Source organism: Drosophila elegans, unplaced genomic scaffold, assembly GCF_018152505.1.
Source record: "Drosophila elegans isolate 14027-0461.03 unplaced genomic scaffold, ASM1815250v1 contig_149, whole genome shotgun sequence".
Lineage (NCBI taxonomy): Eukaryota > Metazoa > Arthropoda > Insecta > Diptera > Drosophilidae > Drosophila > Drosophila elegans.
In genome coordinates, this window is record NW_024545513.1 from 14,881,573 (window position 1) to 14,900,926 (window position 19,354).

Genomic DNA, 19,354 nt, shown 5'->3' on the forward strand with positions numbered 1-19,354 from the left:
CCAGGCCAGAGCTTTATTTTTAATTTGATTGAATTCCGTTTCGTTGAGGTTTTAATTAAAATGGGAAGCAGTAAAACCCGAGCTAATTGCAGTTGCTGTTTGGCTGAAGCCACTAAACAATTTTGGAATATTCATAAAATGTTTTAAATTAGCCCTTTTGGGGCCTACCAGTATATCATATTTTTTGATTATTTAATTGTATCATATTCTGCACAAATATTGAAATATTGTACAAAATATAAAATTTGGTTCATCTTGTGATTTTTAAATATAATTATTTAACTTTATTCATTTATAAAATCAATATTTTATTTTGCATTGTATTCTTTAAAAAACTTAAAAAAAAAAGTTACATATGGGAACAATTAATTTTTTTTTGCATTTCTCATTTAAATACATAAATCAAGGACTAGCAGAAGACTCCAAGCGAGAACGTTATTTATAATTTGATTGAATTTTGTTTCGTTGGCTTTTTAATTAAAAAGGGAAATGCAATAAAGCCCGACTAGCACTTAGTTTCAGTTGTTTTGTGGCTTTTCCTCCGCAATTTATTTGCTCGCTTACTAACTTTCTGCAGTTGTGGAAAAGCTAAAATGGAAATTGTGTGCATTGTGTTGAGGGCGGCAGGCGGCAAAACTGAGAATTCGGAAAGCAGGGAACAAGAGCCAGCCGCTTAATTAACATTGGGACCAAGTTGGTGCCGAGTTGGCCACATCAAAGCGGAAAACTCTCGTTATCAGTTGAGGTCTTGGTCGAATCGACACAAAGTTGGCAAGAGTAAAATGATATTTTTGCCCATTTTAGCTAGCAGAGAGTTTTGTCAATTGCCGAAAAGACAAGGGAAAAATAAATTTGCCGTTGGTTAAAGCTCCTGATTTCAATTAAAATTTTCCTCGAATCTTTCAGTCGTTCGAATACGGTAAATACGGTAAATAAAGATGATATTTAAAGTACATACAAAATGATTGGTTCGTAGAAACAATTTGTAAGCCATTCCCACATCATGATTAATTCGAGTAAAGAAGCTCAGCTCGAAAAGGTCTATAAACATAATTTATAAAAACGCAAAATAATTCTGTGAAAATGTGGTTTGGCAAAAGCCACAAGCTATCGCATATTGTCAAATTAAAATCAGATTTATTCATTAGCATGTTCAACCGAATTAGTACTACTATTTTACCTTTGTCTCATTTGTGGTCACCTCACTTTCCTCGACGATGTTGTGAATGTTCAGAACCATTTTGTATTTGCCCTAATTTCATTCGACATTGGTAATTTGATTTAGTTGTAACGTTTGGCCGGATGAAATTGGATGAGAGTGTAAAGCTTTAACCAAGCCGGTCGAAAGGCAACTAACTGGCCAAAAACGCAGTTCATTCAAATAAATAGCAGATATATAAATGTATATCCATCGATACACCTCCGAAATATGTATAAGCGGAAAAAAAGAGTTAGATGGGGAAATACTTACGCTTTCAGTGGGAAACTTAAGCCTAGGCTAAAATGGCTAAAAGTAACCAATGTATTTGTTATATATGTATATATAGGAGAAAGTGAGAGAGCTTGCAACTACTTTTTAGCTAATGACAAAAATTGTGTGAGCAGAGCAAAATAGCAGAGGAAGTTTTTTGTTATATATTTTGTATTGTTGATTGTTGACGCCCACTAAAGCCGTTCCAACTAGTCAAAGTTTTCGAGAGGTAAAGTGTAAACGGAAAAAAATAGAATAGTGGAAAACGAAAGCCAAGCCAAATATTTGTCTAGCTAAAATGCAAAAGGCAATGAAAGTTACGCGCTTCAGTTTGGTTTGCCTTCATTCTTTTCATTTCATTTTATACCCTTGCAGATTTTACTCAAGCCGATCATTCTTTAAAATTTAAAATTGAGCAAATTGATTTATTTAAATTTAAACGTAGATAAGCTAAGATTGCATACCTTTTTTATCTTATATTTTATTTTTTAGAATCTTTTTTGTTATTTTTAAAGTTCTCTTTAACATGCATACTTATTAACGCTTTATAAATTTTCTTTGGTTTTAAAAATACTAATAGACTATAAGAACTTAATTCCTTAGTCTTGACATTTACATTTGCATTTATTTATTAATTACTATTTTATTTAAAAATTTAACTAAACAAAAAAAACTGCTTCCAAAACGTTTGCTTAATATTATTTTTATGTTAATTTTGGGCTGAATTTTCGTTGGTATATTTTTCCGCAAGGGTATTGAGAAATACGAGTTCTTTGGTTTTCGGTAGTTGGTTTATCTTTTGCTGTTGGAGTGAACATCACGCACTTTGCTACTTAGTGAGGGGAAAATAGTCAATGTTTTTGTATGTGGTGGTTTTTCTGTTTGTTCGGATGAGGGGCTGTGGGTGGTGATTCATGGGCGATTGGGAATTCCCGATTTTCGGGGAGACATTACTCACCCCAATCCTGCCGAGCAGCAGGGCGTCCATTTCGCCACCGTTTTGGGCCACCGGAACTGTGGTTATCACCGATATGGTCGGCTCCTGCTGTCCACTCAAATCGACCGACATGCCGCTGCTTTTATTCAACCACTATATATTTCCCGATCGGCGTACTTGTGCCGAAGTATTATTGGCTGTTATTATGTTACGACTAGTGTTATTATTGTTATTATTCACTTGGTGCTCAGTCGTCGTTTTGGCAAACCGGAGAACAGAAGCTGCAGCAGAAATCCATGAACGAATGAAACCTTTAATTGAATTACTAATTGCTAGTGACAGCTCAGAGGAGAAAAAGTGAATCAAAGCCCAAGTGGAATATTCAACTATTAATTGGCATTGGCGCGCATGCTGCACAAAAGTTGCCAACAACAATTAGGAAAAACTGACACGAGCGCAAAGAATATGATTTTATGGTCAACTTTTGTGGCAACAATGGGAGAAAATTCTACCAGACCAAGTTGATGGACAAAGTTGCTACAGAAAATGATATCATTCTCATTGACCTTAGCTGGGATGCACTTACTGCCCAAAGTTTTATCCATAACATTATTTTACCTTTATCAAGTGCTTGAAATTGCTATATTGTAGGATAGTTTTTCAAAATATATTCCATGAAAATTTTGATAATAAAACTGTGAGCTCAAACTTTTTTTTAGATTTTTCTTTTTTACTTCCAATTGATGACAACAAAGAAATTATAAATATCACACAGAATACTTTATCAAAAGGCTTTAAAACTTTCTACGACCTGCAATCGCGTTGCTTAAGGTTCAAAGGTATAAATCTCAAATTAACTGCTGCAAATCGCATTAAAAATACGTGTGTATATGTATATTGCCCCGCCAATCGAATATTTTGGTAAATTACTCAGCTTAGAGCTGTTCCCATCGTCAACTTTGCAGGGTAACACCAAATGCTGACAAATAACAATTCCAATAAGCCGCAGTTCTAATTAAACATGACGAGAGATCCTCGAGGGAGGGGAAAACTGCCAAGAGCAGCGACCCGGCACGTCTGTCAATAAACCGGGGAAGACATGAGACATCTGACAGGGCCTATAAATGTACAACTGGGTTCAAGATAGTAGAATAATATTCTACGGTATCATATAAAGGTACAACCCACTCCTTTAAAGAGACTTTACCGAAAGCATAACGATATTTTAAATCCTTTAAAAGTAAGGCCCTTAAAATTTGTATTTTTTAACAGTATCGTCATATAAGTTAAAACTGCTGCTTTTATACGCACTATTGTTTTGAGCACAATTGTGAGCACATATATAATACAATCATATATAGTAGTCATATAGCCCAAGGCGCCTGCTGCTGACACGTTGAAAATTCCATTTTCAAAGCTGAAACGTCTGTTTGTCCCCAATGATTATGCCCGCCTTTCCCACCTGCACCACGTGTCGTATGCGCAATTTGTAAACGCTGAAAATTTGTATTAACGGCATTACACACGCTTTACGAGCAGCCAGGAAAATGGAATAAAAGCCAGAACGAGCCAACAGCGAGCAGGTAACCCACACGGCAACAAAATTTAAGTACTTTTCACTAAAAATAATCTGAAGAAGAACACCAAATAAGTGGAAAGCTATAAAAACAAATTTTTTGAGACTTCTTTAAAATTTATTAAATTAAAATAACATTTTAAGACTGATAGAAACAAGTTTAAAATTCGTGTAAAACTGTATTTCGTCACACCAGAACTTCTAAGATAAATCGTTTTAAAAATATTTTTATAAAATAACCACTTTTTGTTAGGAAACCTTTTGTAAACAATGAGTTTTTTTGTGTTGTTAATTTATTTCTAATAAAATTAAGCAACCTAACGCAGGTAAATAATATTAATAATATACCAATTAGGAGTGTTTGTGCTTTTTCAACTTTATTGTTTGTTGTCCTTATTTTTCAGCAGTGCACCTAAGGTGACAACTAAACGACTGTGAAATTGTATTTGTTTTTTACATTCACTTGGTGCCGGAAAAAATGTGTCACCTCAACTTGAACAGGCCATCAAAAGCAGCATCAGCAGCAAGAAAAGGGAGAAAATAAAATGAACCGAACTTTTCGAGGAAATTTCGTTTTGCCGCAAAACTTTTTCGATGTTTTTCTCAATGGAAAAAAATGATTGAGTGCATACAAAAAATGAAAGCCGGAAAGGTGTACAATAAACTTTTCCCATGACATTCGTGGCCGGCAGTTATGAAGTGTTCACCGGCGGTCCATTGAAAAGCAATTCGAGTTGACAATTGAATGATGGCGGTCAAGTGGCGGAGCGAAAGCATTAAAACTGTCACGGGCCACGCCCACAAGCATGAAAGTCCACCGCCCAAGCGCTTGCTAATTTGGCTTTAATTTCCATTTTAATACGCAATATTCATAATGGGTCCAAGTCAAACAACGATGCGCATGCGTAATATGCGAAAAAAACAAGAAGGAAAAAAGGGGGACGCACTCGTATCATCAGCATTAATATGCAAATCAAAAAATGGGCCCAGCCACGCACTGCATACGTAATTATGCAACCGGAACGCTGAAAAACGGAAACAAGGATTCAGATTCAGATACGTATTCGGATTCAGACGCAGATTCAGCCAAGTTAAAACCAGATGCAGTCAACGGATTTCGCACATACAAACAGTGGGACGCAATTTAGGGTTTTGTGTTTAACTACAAATTGTAAATTTACAATTAAAAAAAGTCTTTAAATATAAGTGTCACATGAGCTAACAAATTATGAGCACCAGCTTTTTTTTATAAATATTTATCAGAAATATAATATAATTTTTATTAAAAATTTATGGAGAAATTCTGAACAACAAATCAAAAATTATTGAATTTGACTAATACAAAATTAAGTAAATTTAACTTAGAGTTTCTTTGACCAAAAGTTTTAATTTTTATAAAAGGTAAGTCCCCTGATACCTCGAGAGGATGCCTTTCTACTGCCACGCCCAACTCGACAGCCCCTGCGACGCCCCCACCTGGCAAGCCCCCTGCCAATGTCCTCATGCATGCCGAGCTGTTTTGACACGGGACAGCGGACAGTGGACAGGGTAGCGCAGGATGGGCAGGGATATGCGGCAGATTGTCAATATATGGTAATTAAATCAGCGCAGATTTTCCCTCTGGATTTTATTTGATTTCACTCAGAGGCCAATGGGAAATTGTGTTAGTGAGAAAATATGCCTTAATATAGCCCTTTATTGACGGAGTTGGGGTGTACCTAGGTAGGTACAATCTTATGGTACCTTAAACCATACCAAGGTAATAACACCTAAGACCAGCTTTTAGCTGACCTGGGTACAGATTTTTATTTATCATAAGAATAAGCGCTTATTGCTAGATCAATGTTAAAACTGTTATATAAATAGAAATAACAAAATCAAAACCATTGTAAGTTGGCAACATTTTCCAGGGTATTGTCACAGTGCCAGCCATTAAAACTTTAACCGCCTGAGAAGGAGCGTGGTGGCACGCCAACCAAATGGTTTTGCCCAGTACCGGAGAAAGTGGAGTGGGAAATTGTGCATGAGCGCCTCAGTGCTCCGCAAGTGCAGGACCAGGAGCCCCTCTAAATGCCGTCCATGTGCAATTGAGAGAACGCTTTCAACTGTCAAGTTTCCCCTGGCAAATGCAAATAATTGACAGGGACTACCGCCATTTCCCATGCCCGAGATCTTGGTTCGTATTCCGGTTCCAATTCGCATTCGCATTTGCATTCGGATTCGGTGGCTTTGTCGTCTATATACATATTTGCTTATTTTCTTGCCTCCTTCAAGCGCCATTAGCAGTGGCAAGCAGCTCCTGGCCAGTTCTTAATTTGGCTATATTTGTTTTTGCCTGCCCTACGGCTTTGTCTTCTTGAAAAAATAAAATAAAGAAATAAAGAAATGGCCGCAACATAATTTCCGCTTTGCTTGCTTTTACCAACTTATTTTCTCTTTTCTTTTTCTTCATTTTGGTTTTTTTGCTTAATTTTCCTACGCTTTTCTTCTAATTTTCATTTGAACTTTTTGGCGGGGGCCAGGAGAAAAATGTTTGGCACGCTTCGTTAGTCGCCCCCCAGCCGGCCTTTTCCTCCTTTTCGGAGGGCGCGAAATTTCCACTTTGTTGGTCTTAATTAAATTGCATCGAGAAGCTGTGGGGATTCGGGGCCTTAGAAGGAAGCACTTAAAGTGCCAAACTCGGCGACACTGCGTCTGATTTTCAATTGCTGTGGCTTCGCTCCGCCAATCGCTCATAATTACAAGTGTTCGCTAACGGCCACGCCCTTCTTCGCCCTCGAAGATAGGGCTCACATCGATTGAAGTTAAGCTGGGACAATGCTGGGCGAAAAGTGGAGGAGTCACATGTCTCAGTAGCGCAGTGAACCGAGTCAGGAATACAACACTTAATGGGAATTCCTGTCAAATGTTCAGGCTGCCAGGGCAAACAGTGGGCCTAAAAAGTCTGCCATTTAAAAAATAAAAATGTGGAAAAGAAGTCATTTATATATTTTTAGACAATTTTTTTAATAGCCTAGACAAATTTGGACATTTAATTTAATGGTTATTTAAGCTATACACACATTTTTCTAAGACTATAAATCCGTTCTTTATAAATTAACCTTTAATAAGATTTATTTATTTTTTTTAATTATTTAAGGCTTTTACAAAATTGTTTAAAACCCAAACAACATTTCTGTAACAACAGAAAATTATTTTTCATTAACATACAATTTATTTTGAAGTTATTCAGAGACTAAAGAGACATAAATATAAATACAAAATAAATACCTAAAGGCTTCTTTTCATATATTTATTATCATATTTATTTTTGATCTTAAATCAATAAAAACATCTGTAACAGCCCGTGTGTAACATATTTGCAAGCGGATTGCCAACGTGCTATTAAATATTCCTCGGGCAGAGTTTTTTTTTTTGGTTTGTGGCGTATGTTGTATACCACATGCAAATTGAGTTTCGCCCTGGTTGGATCGTTTGGCTTGTTTAGCCACAGATTTGCAGCTCGGATGTCACGAATGTCGCAATTGGCCGTTTAATTGAGCGAAAGGTCGACTGAAAAAGGGGGGATTCGGCAGTGAAAGTTAATTAAAATGCTTCGTTGAGTTATTCAGACATTTATTTGCACTCGACTGACGCCATATGAGAAATGCATATTTAATGTGACACCACATAGTATGTGTGCGTGTGTGTGTGTGTGTGTGTGGTTGTGTCTGTTTTGGCTCAACTGCAGTCTGCAGCATTAATTGCTGTTGATGACCTTCGGGAGACGACCTACAAGCGACCTTCGTCTGCCTTTCTTAGCAGCTTCTCCTTCTGGAAACCTATCCCTTGTCGTCCTTGCCCTTCGACTGCCCCGCCCACTCCGCCCACTCCGGCGCCCACTCCACGTCCTTGGCTCAATTCCCTGGCCACCTGCAGCAGCTGCGGGCCATTTGGGATTTCTACGAGAGCTGCTGCAGCGCCAAACAACTACAAAAAACAACAAAAAGAAAAAAGACAAGCAAGTGAGAACCATAAAAAAAGGCTTCAGTTGCCGTTTCGGTTTGTGCAAGGATGGCAGGGCAAGGATTGGCCAGGATTCCCAAGGACAACCCGTCGGCATTGACGGATTGTTTCAACAATTTGAGCAAATTTGCCCAGTCAAACAGAAAGCGAAAGTTCTTGGTATTTTTTGATCAAATTTAGACAACACCCAAATATCTTGCAATACCAGTGTAGCCAGACACTGAGAGAAAAAGGTCTAACGAATATATATTCCAATCTGAATTGTTCGAAATGAATTGATCTATGAAAAAACATGGATTTTGGGAACAAAATGCTAAAATAAGTATAAAGTAATAATAGTTTAATATTACAAATGTTTCTTTACAAAATTAAACAAAAATCACCATTTAGTTCAAAAAAACAATTTCTAATTAATTAAATGCAGTTGCTTGAATGAAAATGTCTAATTGTAGGCTAAGTTATTTTTACTACCCTTGATTTAAGATAAAAGTCTATAAATTTGATTAAAGTATATACAAATTACAATTACTATATTTTATATATATATTTTGTTTATATTTAAAGGTTATAGCCGTGTAAACCCTAGAAGTAAGCAGCAGTGGCGATAGAAGTAGGACTCGCTGATTGCTTTCCATGGCCAACTCAAGTTAAGAGGACAGCATAGCCACAGGATATTTTTGTGGGCTTGTTATTTTGAGGAGGCCAAAAAGGAAAACAAGTAAACGACGAAGGAATCAAGAGATTGTGTAGATTTCAGGCTATTTGAATGAACTTAGCCAGCAGATTTCAGCCAACAAAGGCAATAATATAATTTGGACAGTTTTGAAAAAACCTATTCAAATGGATTTAAATAAGTTCCTGGTATTGGCTACTTATATATTTTTGAGTTAGCTTTTTGATGTATTTTTCTTTATCTTTTCAAAGTTCAAGATAAATTTGTTCCTTTCTCGCACCACAGACATTGGCTTTCTTAATGAACTTTTCAGTCCTCTTAACAAACATTACTGACTTTGAAGGCGTCGCATAAATTTCTGAATCCGAATTGTTGACCCATTTATGCCGCTGGCAACGTCATCGACTGCGACACCCTTGTCAATATTACCGAAAGAAAAACATGGGGTTTTCCTGAAAATGAATACTTTATATACAAAATCGAATGATGTTTTTGAACACCGTTTTGTATAATTTTAAATTCCTACTAATTTATATATTTAATTTCCCCCATTATTTTGGGACTGTCTTTTATTATATTTTAATCGCAGTGCACCATCACTGTCGTCGTCATCTTTATGTAGTCATCGCTCGATGTCGATGTCGAGCAAATCACTTAAGCGCACTTAATTATTTGCACAAGTTTCGTTCGGCTGCTGATGCCTCCATGTCCTTTTGCCCCCCCCTCATCCCCATTTTTTGGCCCCCATTTGTCCTCCCCTTTCCCCTTCTACACCCTCACATCCTTCTGGGCACGTTCCACTTGCGTTACATTTCAATCGACTCGACTCGAATCGCATAGCATCGCAACGCTTCGAAACGAACGATGGGCGCACAACGGCGCGTATGAGTGATATGACACGTAATCAATAAATAACGGCAAACGCCCCCTGCACCAAAGGGGGCGGGGCACATCGATAGCTCGTGGAACTAGTTCCGCTGGGAAACTTGCCTTAATTGAATGACGGGGGCAAAAAAAATGAGAGAACTCTGCAAGAAAATTAATAAGTTATGATCCAATCAGGAAGCGTTCAAGTTCTTGGCTTGGGAATAAAAATAATTGCAGTTAAACCAGTTGTTCGTAGAAAGTTAAGTATACTCTCATGATATAGAGCCAAAAAAATGTATGAATGAATATGTTTCTTAGAAGACTTATTTATGAAGTTTTGTAAAATTAATGCCAACATTTATGGGCTTCATATTTTTACTCAACTAGTTTGAAAAATCAGTACAAAAAATAAACAAAAATGTCAGTTGAATATGCTAAACAGGTATTTTTTTTAATAAAAAAAAAAAATTAATTTAAGTTCTTTTATATTTCTATTTTATCAAAAAATTCCATTTTAGAGGCAAAGCCTTGAGATTATAAAAATTATATCTCCAGAGATAGTAACTCAAGAACATTTTGTTTAAAATAAACTAAATAAAAATAAAAACGGCCAATATAACAAAAAGAAAAATTCTAACCATATTCAAAAGAACACCAATAAAATTATACGATATTCTCTCTTTAGCCGTTAAAGACCAATTAATTATACACCTCATAAATACTCATCTAAGTTTTGTCATAAATTCACTGTTTAATCTTGACTAAGACACAACTTATTAAGGGGCAAACTGCTGAACTTATCAACTAGTTTGCGAAGATAACTGGGAATACTTTGCACGCCCGAATTTTTAATCAAGTTTGTACACTTAATGTGCAATCGCCAAGCAGGCTGCACGTCTGCCATAAATAAAACCAGTTCGCCAGTTCGCCAAACCAATGAGCCATGGCCAACACTCCCCGGCTCAACTCGCCCCACTATTCCCATGCATAATTACTTTTTCAAGCATGTCTCGAGGGCTGTTTACTTTGCTAAATGCCTTGAAATTTTGAACAAGATTTCTGGCTTGATTTGTTTTCTCTTGCCCTGGGCCATGGCTTTGATTTTGTTTTTCGCCAGAAATGGGGCCGCGGGGCGTATGATTAATATGCGTGAATTAACTCAAATCGAATCGAATCAATCAAGACAACGGAGCAAATGAAGAGCAAGGCAAAAAAAGAGGCCAAGCAAATACGAATAAAAACACTTAATCTGCATGGCCTAATGACGAAAGATTTCCTGCGAAAAGCGAATAAAGCATATACCACCACACAGCACATACAATGTACAATATAGAATAAGAGTAGGGCTCTAAAGTGCCGACTTCCGGTCAGGGCTAGTGGCGGAAATAAAAGGGTGGCGAAATGGGGACCCCTCAGTGCGACTCTGGGGCAACAATGTGACACATACTAAATTTTTATTACGCTCCCTCACACACTCGGTATTTGAACTCAACGCACTCTCAGACACTAATGCAACGACATTTTTATTACGGCCCAAAAACGACAGCAGTCCGGAGGCCAGGAGTCTGTAGTCCGTATTCCGTAGTCCTTAGTCCGTAGTCCACAATCCGTAGTCTGTAGTCCGAAGGCCTTTTACGGCCGGGCTTTCCGGGCATCCCTCCCGGCGATGGTGTCAATTTTTATCATGTGCTCTGGCCGTGAACCTAGAGAAAGAAAACCCTATCCCCCAATCCCCCAATCCCCAGTACTCGTATCGTATCCCTCCCCATCTAGGTCGCCCTGTCCTGCGGCCCTAAATTCGGATTTGGCCTTGTTTTTGTGTATTGCCCTTTCTCGTAAAAGGTCACTGTGGATTTCTGGTCGCACTTGGCTAATTTCCCAAAAAAAAAAGGCACAAATTTAATATCTAAAATCTAAGTAAATCAGAGAGAAAAAACATTTAGAACTGTTGAAAATGAATTATTTAATAAAGTTATAGCTTAAAACAAAATTAAAATAATTGGTTCGATGGTTAATTAAAAGGCGATACTTAAAAGTCATAATCTATTTAAACTAATAGTAACCAATTAATACCCATTAAAATCGGAAACAATGTTGAAGAAATATTTTAAACCGATTGCCTAATCCTTCCGATTCCCAATGTGAAAAAAAAACATTTAAAAAGTGGTTATTCCAATTTGGTATTAAATATTATATGATTAAGTTATAATAAAATATCACCCAGTTTACTTTTGGAGATAACATATTCTATAAAAATGTTAAACCTTTTTGTATTCCCACCAAAATAACGCATATACTCCCTCAGTAGCTAAGAGCATTTAATCTTCTTACTAATTTTGCTTTTCATCAATTTTTTTCCCTGTATTTTCTATACGGATATTTTCAGCAGCAGCTTTTTTCCCCGTCCTGTTGTGTTTTTCAGCTTAGTCGGCGTTTATTTGATTTATGGCCAGGGCCGCTTAGATTTTCCGGGGGGTCAAAGCAGCCGTAATGATGTCCTGTCCGGCTGTCCGGCTGTCCAGCTGTCCAGCTGTCCTGCCATCCTTCTGTCCGACTGACCAATGCCTTGATGTGATGTAGCTTGGCCCCCGAGGGTTTCGGTTTTGGTTTTGGTTTTGGTTTTGGTTTCGGTTTGGTTTTGGGCTTTGGCTGTGGCTGTGGCTTCGGTTTCCTTTTTAATGGACGAATCCAGAGTCCTGGATTGCAAGTCTTGGGCCCCCGCTCCTGGGGCTCGGGTCCTAATTAAAATCGACACTAAAGCCGGCCGTTTAAGCCAGGGCCAATTTGCTGACAATGAAAAATGAGGCAGCGGCCCAGAAAGATTTCTACCGAATGGCTAAACGTACACTTCCGAAAAATAATAGCCCAACAATTACATAAGCTCACGATAAAAAAAGACAAGCTCAAAACGGGCTTGTTTTTCGAAATAAAATACAAAATTTCATTTAAAGGCACTGCTTTTTTGACAAAAGAATCAGATTTCTAGCCATTACAAAGCAATTAAAGGCTTAAATATTAAATGTCATACCTCTATAAACTCGTATTCAAATTTCAAACCAATTGGCATTCAAGCCTGGAGATTTTTTATTTCTACCAATTTTCACCAAAAAAAATTAATGAAAAATGTCAAAATTGGAAGAAAATTGTATTTATTAAAATCAACCAGAAAGTTAGGAGGGTCGTTAGCTTGAATCGCCAGCTGTGCAAAACAGTAAGACTTTCAGCTGTGGGTCACTTTTTGACCAAATGGTAAACAAAAACCGAGATTTTATGACTAATTTGGATTTCGGAAAACAAAAATCAGGGATTTTTCCATAACGATGTCATTAAAAGCCCAAAATTGAAATGTCATACCTTTCTAAACTCGTAAAAAAGTCCCAATCAACTGGCACAAGCCCCTGAAATACATTTTTTTTGGTCATTTTTCCAAAAATTTAAAAAAAAAATATATAAAAATTTAAAAAAAAATTAATTTTGAAAATCGTTATCAGCTATGCTAAAACAGTTAGACTTTTAGCTGTGGTTCACTATTTGATCAAATTTTTTCCCAAAGCCCATTAAATTTTAACTTTGTTTTTATCAGTGTTAAAATAAACTAAATATTAAATATATTTTTTTTTAAGTTTATATTTAATTTTTTCAAGTGTGTACCTTGGCGACTTGAAGAACTGATTGAAAATCTCCGCAAGCAAATAATGTTAATAATTGTAGCCGCAAAAATGTAACAGCAGGAGTCTATGAATTTCAAATTTCATGATTGTCTCAGGTCGCAGAGTATTTTTCGGGCCGCCTGACGATTTTGGTTTCTTTTTGTTTTCGGCCCCCAACAATTTGAATTTGAATATTTTAATATTCATGAAAATTGCTGGCATTCCATGGAAGATGGGGGTGTTGGCGAGAAAAGTTTCTTCTAATTTGCGGCTTTTGCTAATGAAAATTAAATGGAATTGCTTTAAGACTCTGAATTAATGTTTGACTTTATCTAAACGAAGCATGGCACACATAATTAAGCAATTTCGTGTGCAGTGGCAAAAGGAGGTCCTGGGTAAAATGCATAAATCAGTTTGGTGGCTGACAGGCTGTCTGAATGCTGGATTCGCCACTTATCCATTCTTGATTTGCCTAGGTGCTCGGGGCCGCAAATCCTTTACATCTGTTCCACCTGGGCTGCCACTCTCCATTTGTATATATACTAAACTCGTATTTCCTGGCCAACATCCTCACACACCCTGTTTGGTTTTGCAGTCCCTTTTGGCCAATGCCCGCATAATTGTTTGTTATTTATGATATGTTGTATATGTTTTATAGATGCCAGCTTTGTCTTTGATGTCTGACAAGGGCTCGTTTGAATTCGGCATACGGAATCATGAATTCCGCCGCCCGCTCCTCCTTACTGCCATTCATTTGTAGCAGTTCATTCGAAACGAATTAATAACAGGACTCACAGACATAAAGGACATGGAAGCCGGAGGATGTCTGGCGATGAAGGCTGCCATCGATGGAAATTTGTTGTGGAAAAATCAAATGAAAAGCGGCACGGCATAAAGTTTGTAGAAACTTTTTGTGTAACCATTTACTTATTTCCAAGGCAACTCTTCTTATCTAGTTTAAAACCCGTTTATGTCTTTAGAAACTAATTTAATAAATTAAAATTTATACTTTATTACTAACGCTTGAAAGGAATAGGCTTTATTATTAATAAAATAAAAACTTAAAAATCGTTTAATAATTAAAACATAATCAAAATCTGCTTATTATTTTCACAACATTTATGGAATTGCAAATGAAACTATAAATATTTATTTATTTATCGATAAATTCGCTCTTCCTGCTCCGCATTACAGCTATTTTATTCACATTTTCCCGGCAATTATCGCTCATTCCTCTGCGTGTGCAATGTTAATCATACGCACTGTTGGACGACTGCAATTAAAAGGGCAGCGAACGAGGAACTCAGTAAAGGCGGAGAAACTTCGATTGGTCAATTGCTGTGAGCTAATTTGATTATCGGATCATTACGATGAAGAGGCGAATGTGAAAAGTGTGGGTGCAGAATGGAAAATCAATGCAAGAGATTAACAATTACCCGCAATTGCGGTCACTAGGGAATGGAAATGGACGCAGAGGTGGAACAAGAGAAGGAATAAAGGCATGACTATCTGACTGACTGACTGGCCGAATAACAGACCGTCTGAATGACTTTCACACACAAAAGACGTTGGGCATAACGATTCAATGTTGGTCAGTACAATGGTCTCAACAATATTGGTAGAAACACTGCGAAATATTGAGATGATTTCGAGGTGCCAGAAACTTAAATAAAAATGTGTAATCATTAACAACAAAAAAAGGGATTATTTTTTCTATTTGATACTAAGTAAATTATCTTCAGAAAGTCGTATGATAAATAATCTTTTGCTTAAAACCAAAATATCAATCGTCGTTTAGTATTGTGAGAAAAAATGAAATGAAAAATTATTTTCAGCGGTTCTGTAAAAGTTTGATTTTTAAAAAGGCAAACAAATAAAAAAATTAGGCTAACACGTTGTATGCTAAAAATAAAATGCATTATCCTGCGTTAAACAACATTTAAGAAAAATAATTTGTTTTTTTAAATCTATAAAACTGAATTGCCACAATAAGTAGACTTAAAAAACATTTCAGAAAAGGGTGTACAATTGAATAAAATTATTTATGTTTGTTTCATACATAAATCAAATATAAAAAAAATATTTAAATTAAGAAATATAAATTCAACATCAATAACATAAATTATTTATCACAAAATGCACCTTTCATCCAAATAAAATTGTACTTTTTCCCACTGTGCACTCTCCGAAGTGTGGGTGTGTGGTTTTTTTCTGACTACGATTTATTTCGAGTGCGTTCAACACTCGACTGCAGACGCTGGCGAAGTGAAAGCCACAAGGACGAGACGCGAGACGAGCCCGCTTTCTCCTCCACTTTCTCCTGCTCCTGCCCTCGCTCTTGGTTCTTTGGTGCCTTTGGTTCCTTTGGCTTATGCTGCTTCTTGCCTGTTATCGATAGTCATTGTGCGGCATACCCCCGCTCTCGAGACCCAAAGTTCTTTATTGATGGCGAATATTACGCCAACTAAGCAAATTAAATTGTTTACATTGACAAAGACCAAAAGGAGAGGACCAGGACAAATGATGGCGTGGGCGATTGCGGTGGAAAAGTGGAAAAGTGGGCGGCCATCGGGGCGTGGCACATGACGCACAGCTTGCCAAACAGAACAACAAGAAGGGCACAATGGAGCAGCCAGGCAAGCCAAGGTAGCCAGACAACAATGGCCGGCATTCAGTAGTTGTCCTAGTCCCCCATTTTCCCACTTTCCAACTTTCCCATTTTCCCGCCGCACTTTTGTGCAGTTTTTCCCCGCACCGAAGACAAAATAGATGCACACTTTTCACACACACCCAGGGGTTGAGGGCGATGGGCGAAGGACGAACAACGAGCAACGAACGACAGCTCCTGGCCGAAGGAATTCTTACGGTGGCCACTCAGCACCTCGGCATTATGCACAGTGGCCGCTGGCTAAGTGTGAATTCAGTTGGCGAGCAGAAAGTTGGTCCATATGCATATCATTTCCAAATCACATATTACACATTTAAGCGGATTGGTTAAGTACATAAGCTCCGAAAGTTGTGTTATATGTGAGAGAAATTTTAATTTTATAGAAGACTTGTCTACACTGAACAATTTTTGTGACAATTTCACTGAAAAATTTCTTTAAAAATAACAAGCTTAAATATACAGCTATGTTTTAACGAATAGGAGTGGTCATACTAATATATGATAGTATAATTAAGTAAAACAATTTGTGTTTCAAATTTTTTGTAGAAAGAAGATTTACTATCTTTAGTGCATTTATTTTGTATTTTTTATTAAAATTGACTCTTATAATGTCAATAAAATAATTGAGAATTCAAATTGTTTTTGCTGTGACTTTGTCTTACACAATACTACTATTCAAATCTCAGCTATATTTTAGAAATTTAATGAGTGAAGAGAGACATAACATAAGTAGATTTTTAATTGATTTAAAATCGAATACACTAATAACATTTTCCCTTCTGACAGTTATCCTAACGCAGTTTTTACTGTACCAGCCAGCCTGAAAGCGAGCTGCAAATGTTTTATGGCTTGCCAAAAACACAAGGAGCAAAAGAGGAGAGCATTCTGAGATGGTGGCGGTGTCACCAAAGGATAGGCTTCGTTTTAATCGAGTTGATTATAAGTAGAGTGACAAGTTTCAGCAGTATTAAAAACTATGTCCCAGCAGGGTTCTGCCTGCGTGTGTGTGTGTGGGAAAATGTTTATACAGGACACACACACACACACACAGTCATACTTGCCTAACGCGATTTGCGGTTGGCAGCTTTTTGGGCCACAAAAACCCACTACATTTCCCAATTCCCGTTTCCCAACAACTTTGATGGCCTCCGAATGCAAACAAATCAACACAAAATTCAATAAGGATACTAGTCCTGATATTCCATGGTCCAAAAGGGGCAGGGAAAGGGGAAAGCTTGAAGTTTGGGTCTCAGACGGACCGAAATGCTCGTTGGCTTTCAATAATAAACTCGGGCCTAAACGGCTTCATTTTCTTTTCTTTGCCCCATAAAAGGACCAACGTAATATGATAATCAAGCTGAGTGCCAACCACGAACAAGTTGAGTGACCCCCGCTGCCCAGGGGCGTGCGAAAAAAATGGGCAGTGAAAACCAGTAGGGGGCTGAATCGAACCCCTGGCAACCTTCTCAATGAGCTTTTGGCCATTTAAAACAATTTTATTTGATTTGGCAAAGCAGAGAAGCGAAGGCACTAAAATAAAAGTGCTGCCAAAAATGACTCCATTAAATAGCTATTAACTTTAAGTCGACTTCGGCGCACCCTTTAACGAATACACTAGTAAAAACAAATGAAACTTCTTAAACAGTTTTTTAGAAAACAATTTATTTTTAATAATTTCGAAAGTCGTTTAAAAAAATTTGACAATTTCGTGTTAAAAGAAGATTACTTTACGTTATTGTCCAAGAAATGCATTTATATATATCTGTAATGATCACAGCTCATGTCTGCTACATATTTATTTATTTATTTACTAGTTGAACTAAAAATTCAATTTTGTATTGTAAGAAAAATATTTATTTTGTTTATTTGTACTATTTTGCAATTATACCAAAGTAGAAAACCCAAACAGATTTTTAAGGTGGTTTTTTTGGGTCTTTGGAGATTTGTAAAAAACCAAAAAATCATATAAGGTCGTTTTTATGTAACTTGTCCAAAACTAGACGTAAAGCCATAAAAATGACTGTTTTGTATAGCTGGCAACCTATACTACCCATCCACAACCGATTTATAAATACAAATTTTGTTTTGATGCAAAGAGCGATTTTTAAAAATCGATTTTTTGAAAAATACATTTTTTGTCCAATTTTGGCATTTTTGTTAAGGGGGGGGGGGGGTCATCATTTTTTGTGAAAATTTTAAAGTCTAAAAAATATTTAACTGTGAGTGCCATTTGATTGCAATTTACGAGCAAATTCAGCGGTGTATGACATTGCATCTTTTGACAATTACTTCTCAGGGTTTTGATATAAAAACTGATAATTTAATGTGTTTTTTTTGGGGTTTTTGGAGATTTGTAAAAAAACAAAAATCTTAAATAGTCCTTTTATTGTAACTTGGCCAAAATTAGACGTACATCCATAAGAGTATATGTTTTGTACAGCTAGCGACCTATGTAGTGTACTTGTCATAAATACTGTTTTTGCATCAATCCCTTAAAAAAGTCTAAAGAACAAAAGAGCAACAATGTCTTTGTTTCAAATTTGCTATTTTTAATAAGATGCAAAACTTAATTTGACACTTTAAGGGATTCAGAACTTCAAGCACTGATTAGCATGAGTGTCAAGGAGAATGACTTAAAATCCAATAGTACCTGCTGTCATTGAAGCAATCGTAATTTCTAATATTCGTTTTGTATTCGTATTCGTATTCAAATTTTGCCTGCTGATGGTCTGTACGAAATGAGTGGCAGTATCTGGCCTTAAATTAAGAAGCACACAAGCACTAATACTAGACATCTTTGAGTTTATCATTCAGCTCGAGGCACTGAGCAAGACAATCACCCCCAAACAATCGGTGGATGAACTGGCGGCGACTCCACTCCAAACTTTTTTTTGCCAGCTGCATTCAACAAGCTGCAAGTGCGACCTCATGTCTTTCAGGCCAATGTCATCCATCGGGGTTTTTTTTTTGGGGGTGAAGGACTGGCCACGGTTCGCTTGATTTCGTTTTCGGCTTTGCCTGCCGCTAAATGGCACATTCTCAAGGTCGGCAATACGACGAGAGCCCCCCACAAAGTATGCCAAATAAATTAAATCGCCTGCAGGACAATGTACCCAATCAATCTTCCCAGATAAATCAGCGTGTTCAAGAAAGTCATTTCTTATTGTCGTTAAGCCAAAGAATGTTATTCAAAATCTATTTTTATCGCATATAAATTAAGCTTGTATTTTTGATTTGGAATACAAAACTTTAAAGCTGACTGCATGCACATTAAAATTTGTAGTTGATCAAAATATATTAAAATTCTCAAATTGCCACAAAATTGTTTATAAAAAATGTTAATTATTTTATCAATAATGTTTACTCCTTTTATAATCAAAACTAAAACTATCTAATTTCTGCTTATAAATTTGTTTTATTTTTAAAGTACTGTGAAAAGGGTTATTTTTTTTTGTAAAAGTAGACATCATTAGTAAAATAACATAACAACTGCAATTAACGTCTTAA

General features: G+C 36.7%; 1 protein-coding gene across 2 annotated transcripts in view; it reads right to left on the reverse strand.

Moving 5' to 3' along the window:
- The window catches only part of LOC108149992 (inactive dipeptidyl peptidase 10), a 111,238-nt gene that overhangs the window by 68,669 nt on the left and 23,215 nt on the right, over window positions 1-19,354 (reverse strand). The window contains exon 1 of one of the 2 annotated variants that reach the window (XM_017277924.2): window positions 2,430-2,833. The exons of the other annotated variant lie outside the window; for it this stretch is intronic. Within the exon in view, the coding sequence (XP_017133413.1) occupies window positions 2,430-2,540 (111 nt within the window). The 5' untranslated portion in view covers window positions 2,541-2,833. Of the gene's footprint in view, window positions 1-2,429; window positions 2,834-19,354 lie in introns of those variants that run through there. 2 annotated transcript variants of the gene reach the window in all.